General features: G+C 27.3%; 1 protein-coding gene across 3 annotated transcripts in view; it reads right to left on the bottom strand.

The window, feature by feature from the left end:
• Window positions 1-19,728, bottom strand: part of LOC148237078 (neuropeptide CCHamide-1 receptor-like) — a 98,932-nt gene that overhangs the window by 17,737 nt on the left and 61,467 nt on the right. For all 3 annotated transcript variants that reach the window (XM_088183480.1, XM_088183479.1, XM_088183481.1), the window contains 2 exons: window positions 15,550-15,680; window positions 3,815-4,003 (listed from right to left, as the gene is read on the bottom strand). In XM_088183480.1, the coding sequence (XP_088039606.1) occupies window positions 3,815-4,003; window positions 15,550-15,680 (320 nt within the window). The remainder of the gene's footprint in view (window positions 1-3,814; window positions 4,004-15,549; window positions 15,681-19,728) is intronic.

The raw sequence follows: 19,728 nt of genomic DNA, 5'->3' as shown, positions 1-19,728 counted from the left end.
AAAAAATGTGTACACGTTGATCTAAATATTTGTTTATATATTACCAAACAACAACTTTGTCGCAAACGAAAATAAACACTCCTTACACAAGGCCAGGACACTATTATAACCTAGATTAGATTATTAAATATGCAAAAATATCTGCATACCCTTTGCTTTGCTATAGCATAAAAGATGCAGCAGTTATTTCCGGCTGGCACTAGCGTTTTATTATTCTCATTTAATAGCATAACAAATCGTCGGTTGTATTTAAATTTTTCAGAAATATCTAGCAGCAAGACATATTAATTCAGTTATGTATTACATAACGAACGAATTTTTTAATAATTGCATATGGAAACCAATTACAAGTAAATTTTAATTAATGCATAAAAAAAAGTTAAAATATTTCATAAATATGCGTTTGAAACGATTGTGAAATTTAAATATTTTTAAAGCCTAATAAAATTATGTTAATATATTTATTATATTTTAATTAACTCTTTTTCGATAATAAAATATATTTATGTATTTTAAATAAAATATAGATTTTATATTTATTTTTCTGTAAAATAGAACCCACAATTCAGAATAATGTGTATCATTTGCTGTATCATAAATCACCTTATATTGTATTTATGAATAAAGATTTTCATCGTGAATTATTTGAGACCTTTTACTAAATACGGATATCTTTGTGAAACGTTTGCTTATGAGATATCACGTTCAGTTATTTATGAATACGTATACTTTTCTAAGACAAATCGATACTGACATAAATATTTATTGTTAAAGATCGAATGTAGACATCAAAGAGTAAAAAAACATTAATTTATTGCAAAACCTACTATAAATATGGATGGCTCTGATAAATGCCATAATTTATTCAATTTTTTTTGTGGTTTATTTTTGTATACCATACAATTTATGTATTTTGTTCAACCTTTATACAGATTCTCACAAAAAGCTCTCCTTCCATGCTAATCAATCAAATTCGCTCTTTTTCTCTCGCTGGCTAAATTTTAATTTTGCACTGGTTTTTGTATGCTATGTTTATTCCTGTTTTTGCGATTATTTTTTTAGGCTTCATAAGATGACAGAGCAATTTTAGCGAATTAAAAATCTTATTAATCCAAAGAAAGGTTCGTTAAAAGTGTCGTTTGTTTTTTCTTGTTATGTGACCAACGGTGCTAAAGTTTCACATAAAAGAAAACGAAACTCTTGAAAATATTCCCAAGAGGCTATCCTCGCCTAATTATTGTCCATTATTATTCTATGACCTGCTTAATTATGCCATTTTAATCCAAAGGTAACGACGTAAAAATATTTACATACAATTTATTTAATATAAGAAGTTGAATATAGCATTAACCTTCAATCATGAACAAAGGGAAAACAACTCGTTATAACAATACATTCAAGCGTAAAAATGTTAGACTTATGTAAAAATGTATATATAAATCAGCTTACTTGTTATATCTGTAAGATTATTTACCCTTCACTTAAAAAATGTATTCAGATATTATAAAACGGTATTTGATTATTACGACCTTATAAATACAACATTATAATCGATAAAATTAAAGCTTTTGATATTTTAGTGTAAATTTATTATTAAAAATAATTTTATTTCTGAAATATGATTGCTGTAAATTCTGATTTAAACCAATGTTTTTACAATAATGAAATATATAGAATACATCATTTTTATGTTGTAACTATATACATTATCAGATATTGCAATCATTTAATTATTTTATTATCATTACTTACATAGAAAATATATTAGTTATTGGTAATTACTTATTAATTTGTTTACTTTCCATATTCATTGATGCTTAAGTTAAAAAATCGATAATTTCTCTGCGATAAACTGATTTTATAAAATGCCCATACAATTATTTTTGCTATACTGCTGAAACACTTTTATTTCGTTATGTGATAAATAATAAAATTACCAAGTTTCGTTGTTAGATATTTCTAAGAAGTAATAACAAAACCAACAATTTGTTATGCTAATTAAATGCAAAGCATACAACGCCATTGCCAGTCGGATATCACTGCAGCATCTTAATCATTTTCTGCATCCTTTATGCAATGGCAAAACAAAACTAAAGATGTGCAGATTGTATTGCCTACGTATTTTCATGTACAAAACAATAATATATGTATATTTTGAGATCCATTTTACACAAAAGGCAAATTTTTAAATAGCATTTTACGGGAGAAAGATATTTTCACGTCAGATAAAAAGCTACATGTCAGTTAGTAAATTATCGATGGATGTAATTTAAAAAATATTTACTTACAAATATATTAACTTAATGTATAACTATGAAACATTAGTGTGTATTGTTTTTTATATATCATCCTATAATAAATACTTTGGATAAAAACACTTTTTAAGATTTTATCTTTTATGGTATAACTTAAAAAAAAATACAAATACAGTCAATGCTAAAAATCTCAATAAAATGTATTTATATTAAATAACTGAATAAATAGCTTTCATTTTCAAATAATGTAACAGATTTTTCAAAACCATGTTAAACTTTTAGTTTATCTTGATTGTATTGTTTCAAACTGTTGTTTTATCGTTAATGTCTAGATTCTAAAAGGAATACTGTGTGGTAGAGATGAAAATTTAACCGATAATGTTTTGATTAGATCTGAAAATTACAGCGATTCTTGTTTATGTTGTTTATTTATTTTTTCAATAAAAGTTTGCAATTTTATCAAATAAACTGAAATTGATAAATTCTGCAACTAAGCATTTTAGTTTAATCGTCTTTGCTTTTTTTATATGATTTTTAAGAGCAGAGATTATTTCTTTGCTTAGTGTAGGTTTCAGCTTTTGTAATTTTCATCAGCTTCATGTGTGTCAAAAGTTAATTTCATGAGTCATGGTATTCAAATTATATCAATGAAATATCGTTTTTTGTATAGTTACATTTAAAAATATAATTTGCTTTAACATATTATAAAAAAACTATTCTATATATAATGTAAATTAAAGTTTCATTAATGCTCACTTATAACGAGGCGCGTACGGTGAAATACATTCCCTTTCGCTCCCTTGCGTGTTACGTGACGAGAGTGAGTGAGAGATAAGGGCGTGCGTTACAAACGTTCCGTACGTTCTCGTCATTTCACCGTACGCGCCTGATATTTTGTGCTAACCTAATATTTAACATAATAAAATATTAAAAATTAGGCGCGCAAATATTATAAAATTCAATAAAAAATTTAGTTGTAATTGAATATTAATAATATTTTTACTGAGTTATTTAAACTAATGCCTTAATTTTTTAATTTATTCTGTTTACTATATCTTTATATATACTAAATTAAAAAATAATATTCATATTCTTTGATAATATTATTTAATGTGTTTCGTATTCTACCAAACAGTTAAAAATCTAATTTCTTTTCTGCAAAATTATTGCTTAAATTTTCTTTTATTCAAAAAACAAATGGTATTGCTTGTCAACAGCAAAGGAATTCTACCCAAATAGAGAACCGCTTTGAGCGGAACTCATATTTTATTTAAAACCATCATATTTTTTACGCAAACAATAGTTATTATATTATTAAAAATAGAGTGAAATTTATTTTTGTTATAAACAAAGAAAAAATATTTTTTTTTTAAAAAAAAATAAAATATTACCATCTAGGCATAAGTCACAAAAGTCTGGTGATGTAAAAAGTATATTATGATTTTTAGACGATAGGTAAAAATATTTTAACCCATGATCATAAACTCTCATATAATACTGGCATTTTACACATGAAAGGCATTACCCAGATCGATAAGTCATTACGATGTTTTTCTCACCTGTCTTTGGGCACCTCTCAGCTCTCCAGGGACATTTCTGGCACTAAGCACCAGATGCCTTGCCATCAGGGCATAAAATACAGCAATCAACGCCAGCGGCACTGCGTAATAAACGAGGAATCGCAAAAGGACCATAGTCCTCGCATATTCCTCACCCCATTCTTGCGGAAACGGGTAGCAGACGGAAAACTGCAATATAAAGAAAAAGTGTATCAATCATCGTATAGTTACTATATTCATACATTTTAATTAAATAAAATTGTTTCAAAGATTGTGGTAGTCTTTTAAATATACCATATCATGTTAGACATAATTGTACCAATTTATTACATGAGTGATTTTCTCATATTACTCTCGACTTAAGTTCAATCTAAATCAGTGGTAAATTGGTTTAGACTCAAGTATGTAATATATATGTTAGAATCTAGCTAATATATAGAAATACATAAGAAGAGATTTATATTAGTAATAGTCAAAATACATTAATTTTAAATACATAATCTATTATTTTATTAAGCTGAAATATTGAAAATACAGATTATAATTAAATTACGTGCTCATGCATAGTATTTTTCATGGAACTAGGGATTGCGAATTTTAACAAAGCTTTATTTAAAAAAATGTGTCAAGTCTTAATAAAGCAAATTGCTTAATTTTTTCATAATTCATATCCTTTTAAAGTTCAAGCTTATGATATATATGTATAAAATACTACCAAGGATTAAAGCAATTGAGATTAAATTATTACGCTTAAAATTAAACGCTTAGACTCTTAATAATTTTTATTAGACTATTAATATTGAGATTTATTATTATTATATTCTATAACTAGGCTGAATTAATTTTATTATTACATATTATTACATAGACCTAATTAAAATCAATAAAATGTGGTCATCTATATTTAAATTTATTTTATTATGTATCTACGAATTTATCAACAATTGTTTTATTGCTAATAAAAGCTAATACATTTATTTTTAATTTGTTATAAATATTTTCTGTTTTTAATATTGTTTATGTCACATTTATTACTGATTATATTTTTGTATTACATAAATTTACATCAGTACATAATGTCTATTATTTCCAATGAGGATTTCATTATATCTGCAAATTAAATTCATTTAGCAAATAGTGAAATGTATCGAATGTAACTGTTTTATAGTCCAGTCAAATAAGGGTTTAACCTCGGAATGAAAGATAACAAGCTGAAATTTTGCACAGACCTTTGTTTTGGCGTTCTAAAGATAGGGTGAGAAGTCTCATAAGATATCGTGTCTGCTAATCAAGATATTAAAGGTCAAAGGTCATAAAAATCGTTTTTTTTGCAAATATCTCGCCTCCTTTGCGTTGCATGTCATTAGATGTTTTACAAAACTTATAGAAAATAAAATTTTCTACAAGTTTGTTTTAAATTATTTCTTCGTATGGTTAATGGTTTTCGAGATATAGCGCGGGGAGTGGGAAGCGCGCATCCGTTTATAGGATAACGCTATGTGAACTACGGAGCCAGAGCTACCTGCACATTTTTCCACAGTTTCATAGGAAACATCGCAAATTATTATCTGCTGAATGAACCCATCTAAAGCATTATAACTTTCAATCTCCATATCTTCAAAAATCATCATCAATAATGCAAAAATTAATAGCATATGGCCTCTGATACTTCTTGCAAAAGCGTGACCATCCAACATTTTGTCGACAGAATTCGAAGCATAAATTGTACTGAGAGCTTCCTTGATTCAGCTTCCATTCATTATATACCCTATGCATCCAATAAAATAAATAAGCATATGAAAGCCTCCTAGTTTCACAACTACTCTGGACAAGTCTGAGTTAGCATCTGAAGCTGCTACGATTTCACGTGCTTTTATGTACAACGGCTGATCAAAAGTTATTAAGCATGTTCTTTGTTCATGTTTCTTGGCAGTGTTTGTAGTACACTGTAATGTGTTGTAAATTGTGTCCATATTACTCGCAGGATGATGAATAAAAGTAAGAAACAGAATCCGAGAAGTTACAAAGTTCTCATTGTTTTTGTAAGTTGTTCAATAAATCCATTCCACCCTGGCAACGGTGAGATATTTTTCCACTTTTCGTACATCCACAACAAATCAACTACATTAAATATTTGTTCGGTTAGTTCTTCTACATCATTAAAATTTCGAACTTGAATCTCTTGCTCAATCCGGGTACGACATGATTTTCATACACTAGAAGGGGTTTATGTGATAGTGCTGCTAACTCCTTTGCACTTGGTTTTGTTGTAAATTTCTTTATGCGGTCATCGGATATAACTTCAGATTTTGAAGTTATTATTTTTATCATTCTTATTATATGAACAGTATTATAGCCATCAAGAGTATAAATATTTTTCTGCATTATCCGCTGCATACTGTACTAAGGCACTTGACTCTGATGGTTGATTACAAGGCTGTGGGTGATAAACAGCTGAAATTTAACATTTTACAGTATCACTATATGAAGCAAAAAAACCTAAACTTGACAAAACATCCAAAAGTCTTTATAGATATTTGGCCTATCTGTATTTCTTCTATGAAGAAATACAGATAGGCCTATTAATAACTGCGAAGAAAAGGACCGTTTTCGTATGGAAGTCATTATAGCATGACTTATAGCTGTGTATTTCGTTTTAAAACGCCCCGTCTTTCCTTTTCTGTTCTTTATAATAACTTCTTGCAGAAAATGTAATAAAGTTTTCGGAATTTCTTCATTAATATTTTACTCGGGGGCGGATAGGACTTGGTCTCAACAACAGAAGATCGAATATCTTCTCTAATAATCGCCGCAGCAGCTTCCACTACGCGCAAGTGTTCTTCTTCCGAAGTGCCTTTTTTATTTTCATACCAAGCTATGGATAAAATTTAAGCTTGAGCATCGGGAAAAGAAAAAGTAGGGAATGATCCAATCTTCGTTGTAATTATAATGTCAGTTAAATATTTTTCTCTTAATATGGAAATGATCTTCTTATCATCTGGTACATACTCCGTAAGGACATCATTCAACTCTTTCAATTTTTTCGCACAAATTTCTAGTCGAGCAATATTTCATTCATAATTCCTAATAATACAATAAAAAAAGTAATAAAATTATGGTTCAAACGACTTGCCGAGACCACTTTTTTCACGATTGCTTACTTTTTCAAAGCTTATACCAAGTTAAGCAGGTAGAAATACTCGCTGGATTCTATAAACGGATGTACGCCTCCCACTCTTCGCGCTATATCTCAAAAACGGTTAAGGATACAAAACAAATATTATAACCAAACTTGTAGAAAATTTTATGCTTTACAAGTTTTGTAAAGCATCTAATGACGTGCGACGCATAAAATGCGAGATATTTGCAAAAAAACAAATTTTGTGACCTTTGACCTTTGATATCTTGATTAGCAGACACGATATTTTATGAGACTTTTCACTCTGTCCTTAGAACATCAATACGAAAGTCTGTGCAAAATTTCAGCTTGTTATCTTTCATTCCGAGGTTTAGCCTTTATTTCAGCTTATTTGACTGGACTATTAGTATTATATTTGATTCGCCGCTAAACTTTGAAAGTAGAGGCTATCGAGTAACTTTATTTATCCTACCGCAGCTTGTTGAAATATATATTGGATATGTTTCGACAAACTGTTTTAGGTCAAATATAGTATCATACATAGAAATAGTACGTATTTTATTTATTTTGTGTCAAAAATCAGGCAAGTTGCATAAAATTTTATTGATTAATAAGAGAGTATGTGTAATAATTTTAAATATATCCAGATATATTGATTGAATCCATTTTGACCATAAAAATATAGATTGGTAGTAAAGGCAATTATGTACACTTCTAAACAAACTGTTTTAATATCCTTTATAATAAAAAAAGCTTTGTTAGGTCTGTCACAAAATTCAATAGGTCTTTTAATGTTTTGTAAAGACATGTGTTATTGACTGGACTGAACATATTGACCTGGCAATAATTATTATAAAATATTAATGAATTGCTTTTTATGTATTTTTATTTCCTGATCAAAGGCACAGATATTACAGAAAAAATAATCGAAAATTGTATCTGTTAATCACAAATGTCTTAAAAGATCCTCCGTCAATTATCCTAAACCTTTCTTAAATCAATAAAATCTGATTAAGACACCTAAATATATTTTTCCAATATTCTAAGGAAAGAAATCAAGATGTAAATAAAAAATATTAATAAATAATAAACGGATCCGATTTTTTTAGGCAGCTAGTTATTTGCTGATCAAATTCATTATTATGTAAATTTTTACCACAAGAAAAGTATCTTTCTTTAATAATTTTGTTGTGAGATATTGAAATCCTGATCCATTCTTATCTAACGCTTTCACGTAAAAGTGATAAAAAACTTTTTCTGGCTTTACAAGTGGATGAAATTGTATATTCTCTTTTTTATGTGTATATTCCGTCCTCAAAGGCAATGTTTTTCTTTTATTATACTTACGCATTGCTCTGCTATCACATAAAATATAAAACAGCAATACTTCGTAAATACTCCTTGTACATCTAGGAATAAATGAAGAAACTTTCAAGTTACTACAAATATTTAATTGAATATCATAATACTAATAATAACAGCATGAGATAATGAAATCGATGTTTTTAATCTTATTTTATGTTTAAAATAAATACCATTATTTTAGTCGAAAAGAAATTTCTTTAAAAATTGTTTTACCTCACTTTTTGTTTTTTTTTGCGTTTTTGCTGGACAACTTATTTTTAAATCAAAACTGTGCAAATATGACCTTAAAATATCTATGTATACATGACATTATGCTATTGTTGTTGTATCTTCTAGTGGGTTCAAAAATCGTGTTGAACTCTTGGATATTTACGGTGACTGATCGACTGGATTTAATCGGATGGTCGAAATAAAAAAAGCAGCTTTTCTCGGTCTGACTGAAACAATTTGGCATAACTTTGTTTGGTATTAATTTAGCTTAAGTGCAAAAAATTAATAGTTCTGACTCTAAAAAAAAGTGATCCACTCCAGTATATACCATTTATACTTAGAAGAAATTCAGCTTAATTAAAATTAATTATAAATAAAAAAATTTTAACTGCATAAGATTATTTCGTTTAGGTTTTATTTGGATTTGAACAGCAATTGGACGTTTTGTAACTGTCAAATTGCGTTTTTAAAATAGCGTTTAATTTAAACTTCAAATCATCTAATGAATAGGTTTTTATAAACACATAGCATTGTTTCTAGGTGGTTAAATATACTACCGATCATCTGTAGCCTATAAATTGTTTATGTAATCAGTTGACAAAGCGGTAAACTGCTAGCGATTAATTGCTGGTGGTGATTTTCATACTTAATATGTAAGACTCAGCTAAATTTAAATTAATCATCACAATATTTTTCCCTAAAATAAGGAATATCTAGGAAACCCTATTTTTTATAAACGATTATAATTACATAATTAATAATAATTTTAAGCTATAGATATTTATTAAACACGATAGAAGTTAAAAAACACAAAAGTTAATATAGGATTCGAACCAATTTCTCTAAGGAAAAAAATTAAAAATAGTAACCCAAAACAGTTCTTTCTTAATTAAAAACATTATAAAAATTTTAAAAGGTTAAAATGGGTGCCGCACTTACTCAACGCTTTTCACTAATTCTTTGCTCTATTTTATGAGCGTGAAGCAACTTAATATGTATTATTTATAATAACAGAAACAAACGTGTTTAAACAATGAAACCTTAAAACATTTTATAAAACCGAAATTAAATCAAAATCAAATTAATGAGAATAATCTCAGCACGTTAAGGATTCGATAAAATGCACCAATAACTGGTTTGATTCCGTAATGGTCAACTAAAAATGTCCAATTCTCTTGCACGATTAATCTTTTCATGAAATTAATAAAATTGAAAAAGTTAGGCTATGAAATATTTCTACTTTTAACATACCCACAAAACATCTCCCAGATATTGACAACTAATTACATATTAAGATCATTACCAATACTTGTTTAAGACCTTGCATTGTTACTGAGCAAATTACATTCAAGATTTTTTAGGCCTGTAATTTTATTTCACAAAAATACAATAACCAAGATCTTATAGTATTTTATAGTTCTTACAAAATTTATACTAATTTTGCACATTATTTTTTTCTAGCGCGTATTTTTTTTTTTAATTCTAAAGGTCAATGACAAAACATAAATGTACCTATGTCAAATAAAAATACCGGTAGCTGCAAATGTATATCTTACATAAGAACTTTCAAGTTTCAAAAATTGTAAGCCTTCCTTTAAAATTCAATTAAATAAGTAACTAGTTTTAAAGCTTTTTATTACTATTTGTTTTGCTAATTAAATGTACAGCAAGCAGTGCAGCTAAATGTTATATCTGAATATTAGCCACTGACATCATCCTTTTAAATAATTACACAACATCTGTTATAATGAATTTTAAAAACGATTATTTAAATAAGTATAAGCTTAAATATAACTATTATGTACATAAATTCCAATATTTTTTTATAATTTTTAATAAAAGTCAGAATTTAGCAATGTTCTAGATTAGTAATATAAAAGTTTCACTATTATATATATGTAGGGATATTCGATCCTCAAGAACCGAACTTTTTTCACTCGAAAGTAATATATAAAGCTATGTACTTAAATTTAATTATTGCTTACTAGTGTTTTGCACAATTAAATATTTTCAGGAGTTTCTAGCAGGACTTTTCTATCGTTTGATTCTACTTAAATTACAGGCCCCTATGTAGCATGCACCACTCGAAAACTTTGAACATAGTCTCCAGCACGTTTTCCTACGTCTAGTTTAAAAGCTCTCTTTGATATATACCCATCCAAGTTGCGAACTATACGTATTTTTAATCATTGAACCCTCCATACCTTGTTTTCTCTCTATATAATACTGATTAATTTATTTTCTTGAGGTCGAGGGTAAATAATCCGAATCATGTATTTCAACCCTACTCAAATTACGAATTATTTTAATATGTTTACCAACGACATATTAAACAAAGCTTTTTACATAATTATTTTAAGAAATATTTATTCTCTTCCTTCTTAGAGAATTTAATAAAAATTTTTGGGTTAAGACATTATTAAAAATTCGCAGTATAGAGTCAAAATATGTAATTTATTATATTCAAATACTTAATACAGTATTTATGTATATTATGTTTTCTAAGTATCAAATTAAAAATTAGATTGAATTTTATTTATTTTACCTGTTTTTATTAGAGCTGAAATAATCGTGTGCATTGACAAATTTCACTGAGCCACTCCTTTGAAAGTACTGTGAAGTTAGCATTAACGAGAAAATTTATATAACCTAATATGCAAATGCTGCTCATTTTTAAGCGGGTCGTTTGTGGAAAGTTTCTTACCTCAGCGCAGTTTTCTGCATTTCATGATTGGTATAAATATTTATAAAGCTTTAGTATATAGTATATTTTGTTAAAATATATTACAAATAAGCAATCGTAATTTTTGCAGAGCTATTTGAATATAAATTAGCTACTATCTAAAAAATAAAGAAAAAGACTTATGGGATTGCTATGTTTAATGCTGTTTTAATTAGTAATTTATTTGAGATTTATAACTTATTTCATACGATACAAATAAAAACATATATAATTTTATTTAATGTAAAAAATAAAAGCAATTTGAAAGGGTTATTGATTTTTTACAATAAAAGTTTTGACCCATCTATCAAAAAGTTGCGTGCCAGTTGAATGGATAATGATAAAAAAAAACTTTTTTTCGCTCCGTAAATTTCAACTCTGCGTTTGATATCTAAATTTATGGGTAAGCTGATGGATTAAGGGAGTACTGTGAATTATAAATAGACTTCTTAGGCTTTTATCTTCTCTTGATTACATTTCAACGCAATTTTGGTGAGCTGCAAAACCCTGCTGTATAGTTTTTTTTAGCTTAAATCTAGTTCTTAAAAATTATAATATAAGTTTTACCATAAAAATATATTTTTTGTGTATGTTTTGATTATTAAGAATCTCAATCTACTTTTAAAATTTAATTATAATTATCATGTCACGCTCGTGCGTTGTGTTCATGCAGATTATAGACTGTTTTTTGCAAAATTCAAGAAGCTTTTTAATACGCTTCTTGATACTTATTGAAGTATATATATGCAATTATTGATATATTTTATACTGATTCAATATGTTTTTAAGCTCAAGATAACTCCCGATGGCTCAAACATTACTGATCCAATTTAGATGATTGAAGTGGAAAGGCTGCTTGACTGCGTTTCACTCTATGATCATGATTTTGGCTAGAATGTTGTTGTTGACAGATTCAAATAAAATTTTAATTTATATGTTTTGGTTAACATATTTTTAGCAAATTACCAATTATTACGCGTTCTTCTCGATTACCTTCGATTATTTAAATATAACTTTTGTGGTTACTGAAATCGTTATTAATACTTTTTTTATTATTTTTGTAAACGTGACGGTCATTTTAAATATTTTATTGCTTGTTCCAAAATGACGATTAACGATATAATTTGACAAACAATATAGATATTTGGCGCAATACTATTATTTTCTGTTTTGTTGTAAAACGGTCTCATTCTTTCTGTACTGATTTTTATATATAGCAGTCATTTATTTTTTAAATGAATATTATTTTGCATTTCAATAATATTCATTATTTTCAAATCACCTTTAATTTGTGTAATAACTTTTAATACGTGATATCCTTTTTTGCTATAAATATTAACTGCAGTTGTTTCTGAATATCAGTCGTTGTAACCGCTAAATGGTGGAATTACCTGATGGAGGTTTTCGTCGGAAGTAAATTCCAAAAGGTATTGTCTGACAAAAGTAAATTTCTAAATCAGTTAAGGGCAAAAGCGGGCCAGATCTGACCCACGGCAATATTTTTATTTTGAATAATTTAAAAAAACAAATAAATTTTAATTTTAATAAAAACAAAATTGAGTAATAAGTAGACCTACTAAAAATTACACGCGCGTTTAAAGTAAAAACATATAATATTTTTCATACTAACAAAATTTTAGAGTTGCTCGAATGCAGAGCTTTCGCATAACTACATCATAATTGTAGCTTAAGCTGCTTAAAAAAAATGTTCTTTTTAGATTTCATTGTAGTGATATGTATGAAAGTCTTTCGATGCGAATAGCAGTCATCAGCCATTTCATAAATATCATATGTATATTTAGAATGTAGAGAGAAAATATCTCTTTTTAAATAGTATAATTTAAGGAAATGCTTTTAATCAAAACCTCAGAAGGTATTGTCAATAGTGAAGGAAATGAAAATTTTAAGTTAAAAATTAAAAAATAATTTACAAAAACAAAACCAGCAATAACTAAGGTTATTTACTTTATTTCACATGAAATTGCGAAGGCTGATAAATTATTATCAGAAGGTGAATGTATTAAAGATTGCACGATTTCTACAGCAGAGTTATTATATCCCGACAAAAGAAACCTTTCATGCATAAGCTTATCTAAAAGAATAATTACTATACGTTTCGATGATATTTCGCAAAATTTATTATCTCTATTACGCATTCAGGATGAAAACACTGATATTAAGAATACTGCTTAACTTGCAATATTTATAAGACGATTTAACGACTAATTTAAAATAATCAAAGATACTACTAGAGATATTGATTTATTGCTCATTTTTGCATGACATAAACCAAAAGGTCTTAATTACAAAAATCTTAAATTAATATGTAATGAAGTGTGACTGCTGTTGTAAATTTAATTAAAAGCTAATCATCGCAGAATTTGTGTAATTTTTAAATTAACACACAGACATTTCATATTACTCAAATATAAGGTAGTTGAATCTGGGACGTGTTTTTAACTGAGTATAGAAATTAAAGGAAGATACCATCCTATTTTTACAAATTATTTTTCTGAACTGAAACTCCTGAGACTCCTTGGTTAAAAATTTTTGCTTTGCGGTAGATATTATGAATTATTTAAATAAATTTTAAATGAAATTATAAGGAAAATAAATAATGGTATATAAAGAGTTAAAATTTTTTTAAACATTTATAGCAAAATTGTAAGTTTTTTTAAAAATCTTAGAGCAGGAACACTCGAACACTTTCCTAATATGAAAAAATGTGACAGAAGTTTTATATTTGTGTAAATATCGTAAACCCATTTTTTTCTCCCAAACTTTTTTCTTTTATTGTTTTATTAAACCACTATGAAAAATTAAGGAGACCTGTCATAACATTAACTTACTACTCAAATGGTTAATAGCGTTAAAAAAAATATTATGATTTTTAAGGAATTTTGAAAAGAATAAAAAAAAATTGTTTGCTGCTCTCATCATAATTTTATTTCACTATTGTTCATATAAATTGCTAATGCTCGATTAAATTAGTTTTAACTTGAAACTAAACCAAATTTTCTTTACTTTTTGTTCATTTGCACCCTTCGTAAAAAATAGTACGTCACTGATTTAGCCAACCACCCCCCGATTATTAACGCGGATAGCAAACAGACGGCGGACAGACAAATATGTGTCTTCTCTCACCACACACGATCGGATTTGTCCGCCAGGCACCGCGACGGACAGATCCGCGCGTGTATGTCCAGCTAACGGTTTTGCCCCGCGACTAAAATACTATTAGTCTTTACGTATATGCGCTTATATACGTAAAGACTAATAGTATTTTATTTATTGATCTACATATTCGAAAAAATCTAGGATGGTACGGGTAGTATCCGTGTTTATATCTCAATGCTTTTTGCTGGGAGCGTTGTGATTCAATTCATTGCATTTTTGGTGTAGCATTTTTTAAAGTTACTAAGGGGTATCAATAATCAGCATGTTTTTACTGCGTTCTTTATAATTCTTTAGAATCGCGATCGCGTTCCTAATTCTTAACCATTGTGGCCAAGACGTCAGCGCTCAAAATCGCTCCTCTCGCACTAGACATCCAGCTTTTCAACGAGCTTGCCAAACACATGTTTGTTTTTAGCAATATTTATGAGGAGCTGGAAAAAATATGTGGATGGTGTTTATATATTTTAGATGTTTGTATAAAGCCCATTATGACGCATTGGAGAAACCTATCAAAACGTGATGGTTTAATTTAATGAAAATAGTGATAAATAAAAAAACTAAAATATTTAAGCTCAAAACTTAAAATAAATACAAAACACATCTAGGGAAAAGATTTTTGAACTTATAAACTAAGAGATATTTTTATTATTTTATTTTTGTATAAATTTATAAAACGCACAGTCTATTATTGCTAACTTATATCTCTGTTCCATTATAATTCTTGCCACTGTATCTATTGAACTGCTATTTTATTATAAATGTAAGTATACTGTTTATTACTAAGTTGTTGATAAAGATATTTGTTAATTATTTACATATTTAGAAAATATTACTAAATCATTTCAAGTTTAGTGTAAAACTCTCGACTGGAAAATTCAAATACAGTTAAATATTTATTAATTTTTCACAAAAGTTTTGTAGCTGAAATTTAATTTAACAGCGTGTGAGGATATATAACGTTTTGTGTAGACAGTTAAATGGGTTAAGTCAGCTTTTGTGCCGCAACGGAAATTTGAGCGTCATTTCGCTAGTCCATTATTATTGATATTTTACTCTGGCAGTGCGCTCAAATGCCATTGCTCTTATAAATTAATTTATTTAAAAAAACAAAGACATATTTACCTGCTTTGTAGGAGTAATCTCAATAACCCTGACGTGAGTGCTGGACATAGCTGGAGCGGCGCACAGCATCGCCAACACCCATATCAGCGCAGCTGTTATTATCGTGAATCTGGTTGCTCTTCTTCCGCATCCTGTATGAAATTATAAAAAAGAGAATCAAGTAGTGTCATTTTTCAAAGAAAATCCGCGTCGCGATGTCAAAATAACTCCATAGATCATCATAGACCGGGTTGAACCACGGTCTTTACATAACAAAAAAATTCACGTGGAACCCGCATCGGTTTGAATGTGAGGAAAAAACACGCAAGGGTGGATTCTGCCACTCAAAGCCCCTTCCGGACCGTGAACAACCCCATTAGTTCCTCATGACGAACGGGTTCGCAATCTTAGCTGACGTTATCGTATAAGCGGGTTGGAGGAACAGCATCCCAGATTGACGGGTGTTTTATAAACGTTAATAGATATTGCTATGAAACACACGACTTGACGAAATTGACTCTGGCAACGAACAGGAAATTTTGTACGCATATCAAAATACATGTTTAAGCATCAACTTAGGGATGCAGTCATATATTTATAAACTTTGTAAATATGTATAAAGAGCTTAACAGCTTCAACCATGTATGTAAAACCACTAATTAATGAGTAGCACCAGCTCGATAGATCAATATCAAAGTGCGGCTCAAAGGATAGCTTAATCAGGATTCCGAGAAAGGCTTATGGCAGGCATATGATACAATCAATTATAGAAAATTAGATAATGAAATAATTAATTAGTGGGATATATTTTTGTTTTAAAAGAGCATTTAAAACTATTGTATATACAGAATAAGCTTTTTAATGAGTTAGTTGTATTGTATTTAAAAATATATAAAAATTGTAATTTATATATATACAAAATAAAATAGGAACCATTCTACCGAATGGAAAAGACAAAATTAATAACGAATCAGGAATATACAAAATTTCTTGTGACAATTGTGACTAAATTTACATTGGTCAGATAAACCGTAAGATTTCACAAAGAAAGATAGAAAATAGAAACGCGATGAAATGCTTTGATGAAAAATTTACTTTGGCAAACTACACTTTCAATGAAAATCATCATAAAAACTAAAACTTTAGACAAAATTAAAAACATATTTGTTAAAAAATATAGATAAGCAATTGTAATCTAAATTAAAATTTAAATAGCACTAAAAAAAAGAGGCGACACAAAATCAATTTCGGAAACTTGATTACTGGTTTTAAAGCAAACTGAATTAAATTTTAATAAAATTCATACAAATATAAATTCATTTAAACTAATCAATACGAATTCAATTTTTGCTTGATTAAAAAAAAATTGTGTTTATATTGATTTTTTTTTTTTTTAATAAAATATATTTTATTTAATATTTTTTACAATTTATAAATTATTTGCATAATTACTATGCAAACAAAAATAATTATTGTATGTTTATTCTCAAATTCACCATATACTTATTTTAGTGCATTTTATTATCTATTTTAAGTGACTTTAACATTAATATTCTATTTCATATTACATTAAATTGATTTTTTAAATTTATTTATAATAAAATTATTTAATTTAAGCAATTACTAAATTAATATAGTTTGAATTATATAATTTATTAATAATAAAGTACTACAAAAATGTCATATAATTTAATTTATTTAGTTAACTAACGAGCAATAAATTAATTCTAGGCAAATAAATAAAATTATATGATCTGTATTTATATTAATTAGATTTTATTTACATAATTTTTAACATATAATTATTTTTTTAAATACAAATTTAAATCAATTCCTAATTTTCCAATAACAGTTAAAACCGGTTAACCGATCTTTAACTTATAAAAAAGTGAAAAACTTTTTTTCGGACGATTTTTTGGAACTCCTACACCATGCCATTATTTATTTTTATCACTTTCACTATCCGTTGAATAATTTTACAAAAACAATAGAAAAACGTTTTTAATCGAAACACTAGCATATAATAATCGATGCAGTCATCAAAATATCATTATTACTGCTAAAAATAAATCATAAAATCAAAAACAATTTAATTACACACTCGTTAGAATACTCGGCCGAACAGAAAGCGCTTTTTTTAAATACGCTTTACCCGTGAGAAATAACTTGTCGCATATATGCGTTAAAAGCGCGATAAAAATGTTATTAGTCTTCACGACCTGTCCAGAAATAAAATTTTCATGTAGATAAGTACATTTGTACGCGAGATTATTATCTCGAAATGCATCAATAAAGGCAGTTTGATACATTTACAAACACAAAAGAATGTGTGGTATTAGGAATTGCCTGTGTCTCATTACAGATTTGGCAAATATCAACAATTTTTATATTAAAGACAAATCTAAATACACGCGTTGAGTGTAGTCAGAGCAAATTTATTAAAGCCAAAACATTTAATTTGGATCGATCGGTCGAAAATCAACCGCTTCCCTCTTCACGTCAATCCTAATTTAACTACAACGTTTGAAATCGAGAGTTTAACTCGATCTTCCGAGCGACTGGTTCTTACAGTTGCAGACAATGCTACAATAACATCACGAATTAATAGTTAATATACAAATTTAATTTAAGTATAGGTTAGCACATTGTAGAAATTATAAATTATAGTGCTCTTTAAAATAAATATGTATGAATGAACGTTATATTTATTTTTATATAACATATATTTATATTATATTGTATATTTATATATAATATTTTGTGCACCTGTTTACTCTAGGTCTATTCGAAAAACTTTCCCACTTATTTTCTCACAATAAATATAGGTCAAGTGGGGGAAAAAACTTTTTAATGCGTTAACGCCATAGGTATAAAAAAGTATTTTCAGTTATCACTAATAAAATCAAAAATATGTTTTATTAAATCAATTTATTAAAATAAATTTACAAACTTCTCGTTATTGTAACAACAACAAACTAAAACTAAAGAGCAATAGTTCATTTGATATCAATTATTATGTTGCGGGATATAGGTTTTAGTTTGTTTTAAATAAAATACAGTGTTTTGAAGGTAGAGCAACTAAATCATAAAAATACTAAGTTAATTATAATTTCACATTTTTTTATATCATAGAAATACAAAGTATTGTTTTTTCTAAAAATAATATTTTTCATTAATATTTTAATATAATACTTGAAACAAAGTATTAAAAGAAACTGTAATTAGCCATTTTATATTAAGAATATACTAACATTTATAATTTTAAAGTACTCTTACAAATATTGTAAGTATTCAAAAATCAATAGTATGCTTTCCTGTAAATTAATTATTTTGTATATGAATACTACTTTTATTTTGTGCGAATTTTATTATATAAAGACCGACCCTGTGAAATTTCTCTACGATCTCTTAGGAATTCTCTTTAAATGGGAAAGTCTACAAACGATCTTGGCATTTATATAACATTAAATTTAAATTTATTTCTCTGTTGGACAATATTTTTCAAGACTTAAAAAATACTAAGGTACTTAAGTTGATTAAAAATTTAAGGCATTTCTATAATGTAGTGACACTTATTATGGCATATTAGAATTTATTAGATTAATAAAATATAATTTCAGTAATATTATTATTATTTACTATCAAATAATAAACACAAATATATTTTTAATTTAGTAATATGAATATTTTTCATTTAAGGTCACAAAGAGTTTCCGAAGAAAATGTTTGTGTTATTTAATTTTGTAGTACTTTGCCCTTCATATTAAAATATATATATACAAATAAAATAACTTAACTCATACATTAAGATAGATTTTAATAAAATATCGATTTCGAATGACCTTCATATTCTTTCGACTTTAAAACACCATATTGTAGATATGTTTTTAAACCTTGAATTATTAAGGAATAAATTAAAAAAATTATAGCAACTTTCAGATTCTCGTATATAGCTTATTATTTTTTTAAATATAAAGTTGTTATGAAAACTATATAATTTAAGCCTGCGGATGTAAAGAGAAAATTTATATTGGAAAGTTTTCTAAATAGTTTGTTTTATATATATTATGTTATGTTGAATACATTAATGTCGTTGTTATATAACATAAGTTTTTTTAATTTATTTAACAATAAAAAACTGACCTTCTCAATTTTTTGATTTGAAGTACAAAATATAGGTATAGTGGTTAACTAAATTAT

This window comes from Plectrocnemia conspersa, unplaced genomic scaffold, assembly GCF_051122295.1.
Source record: "Plectrocnemia conspersa isolate PC_06_02 unplaced genomic scaffold, ASM5112229v1 ptg000003l, whole genome shotgun sequence".
In the NCBI taxonomy this organism is placed as follows: Eukaryota; Metazoa; Arthropoda; class Insecta; order Trichoptera; family Polycentropodidae; genus Plectrocnemia; species Plectrocnemia conspersa.
Note: the sequence above shows the minus strand (reverse complement) of the source record. Positions and strands in the feature narration are given on the sequence as shown.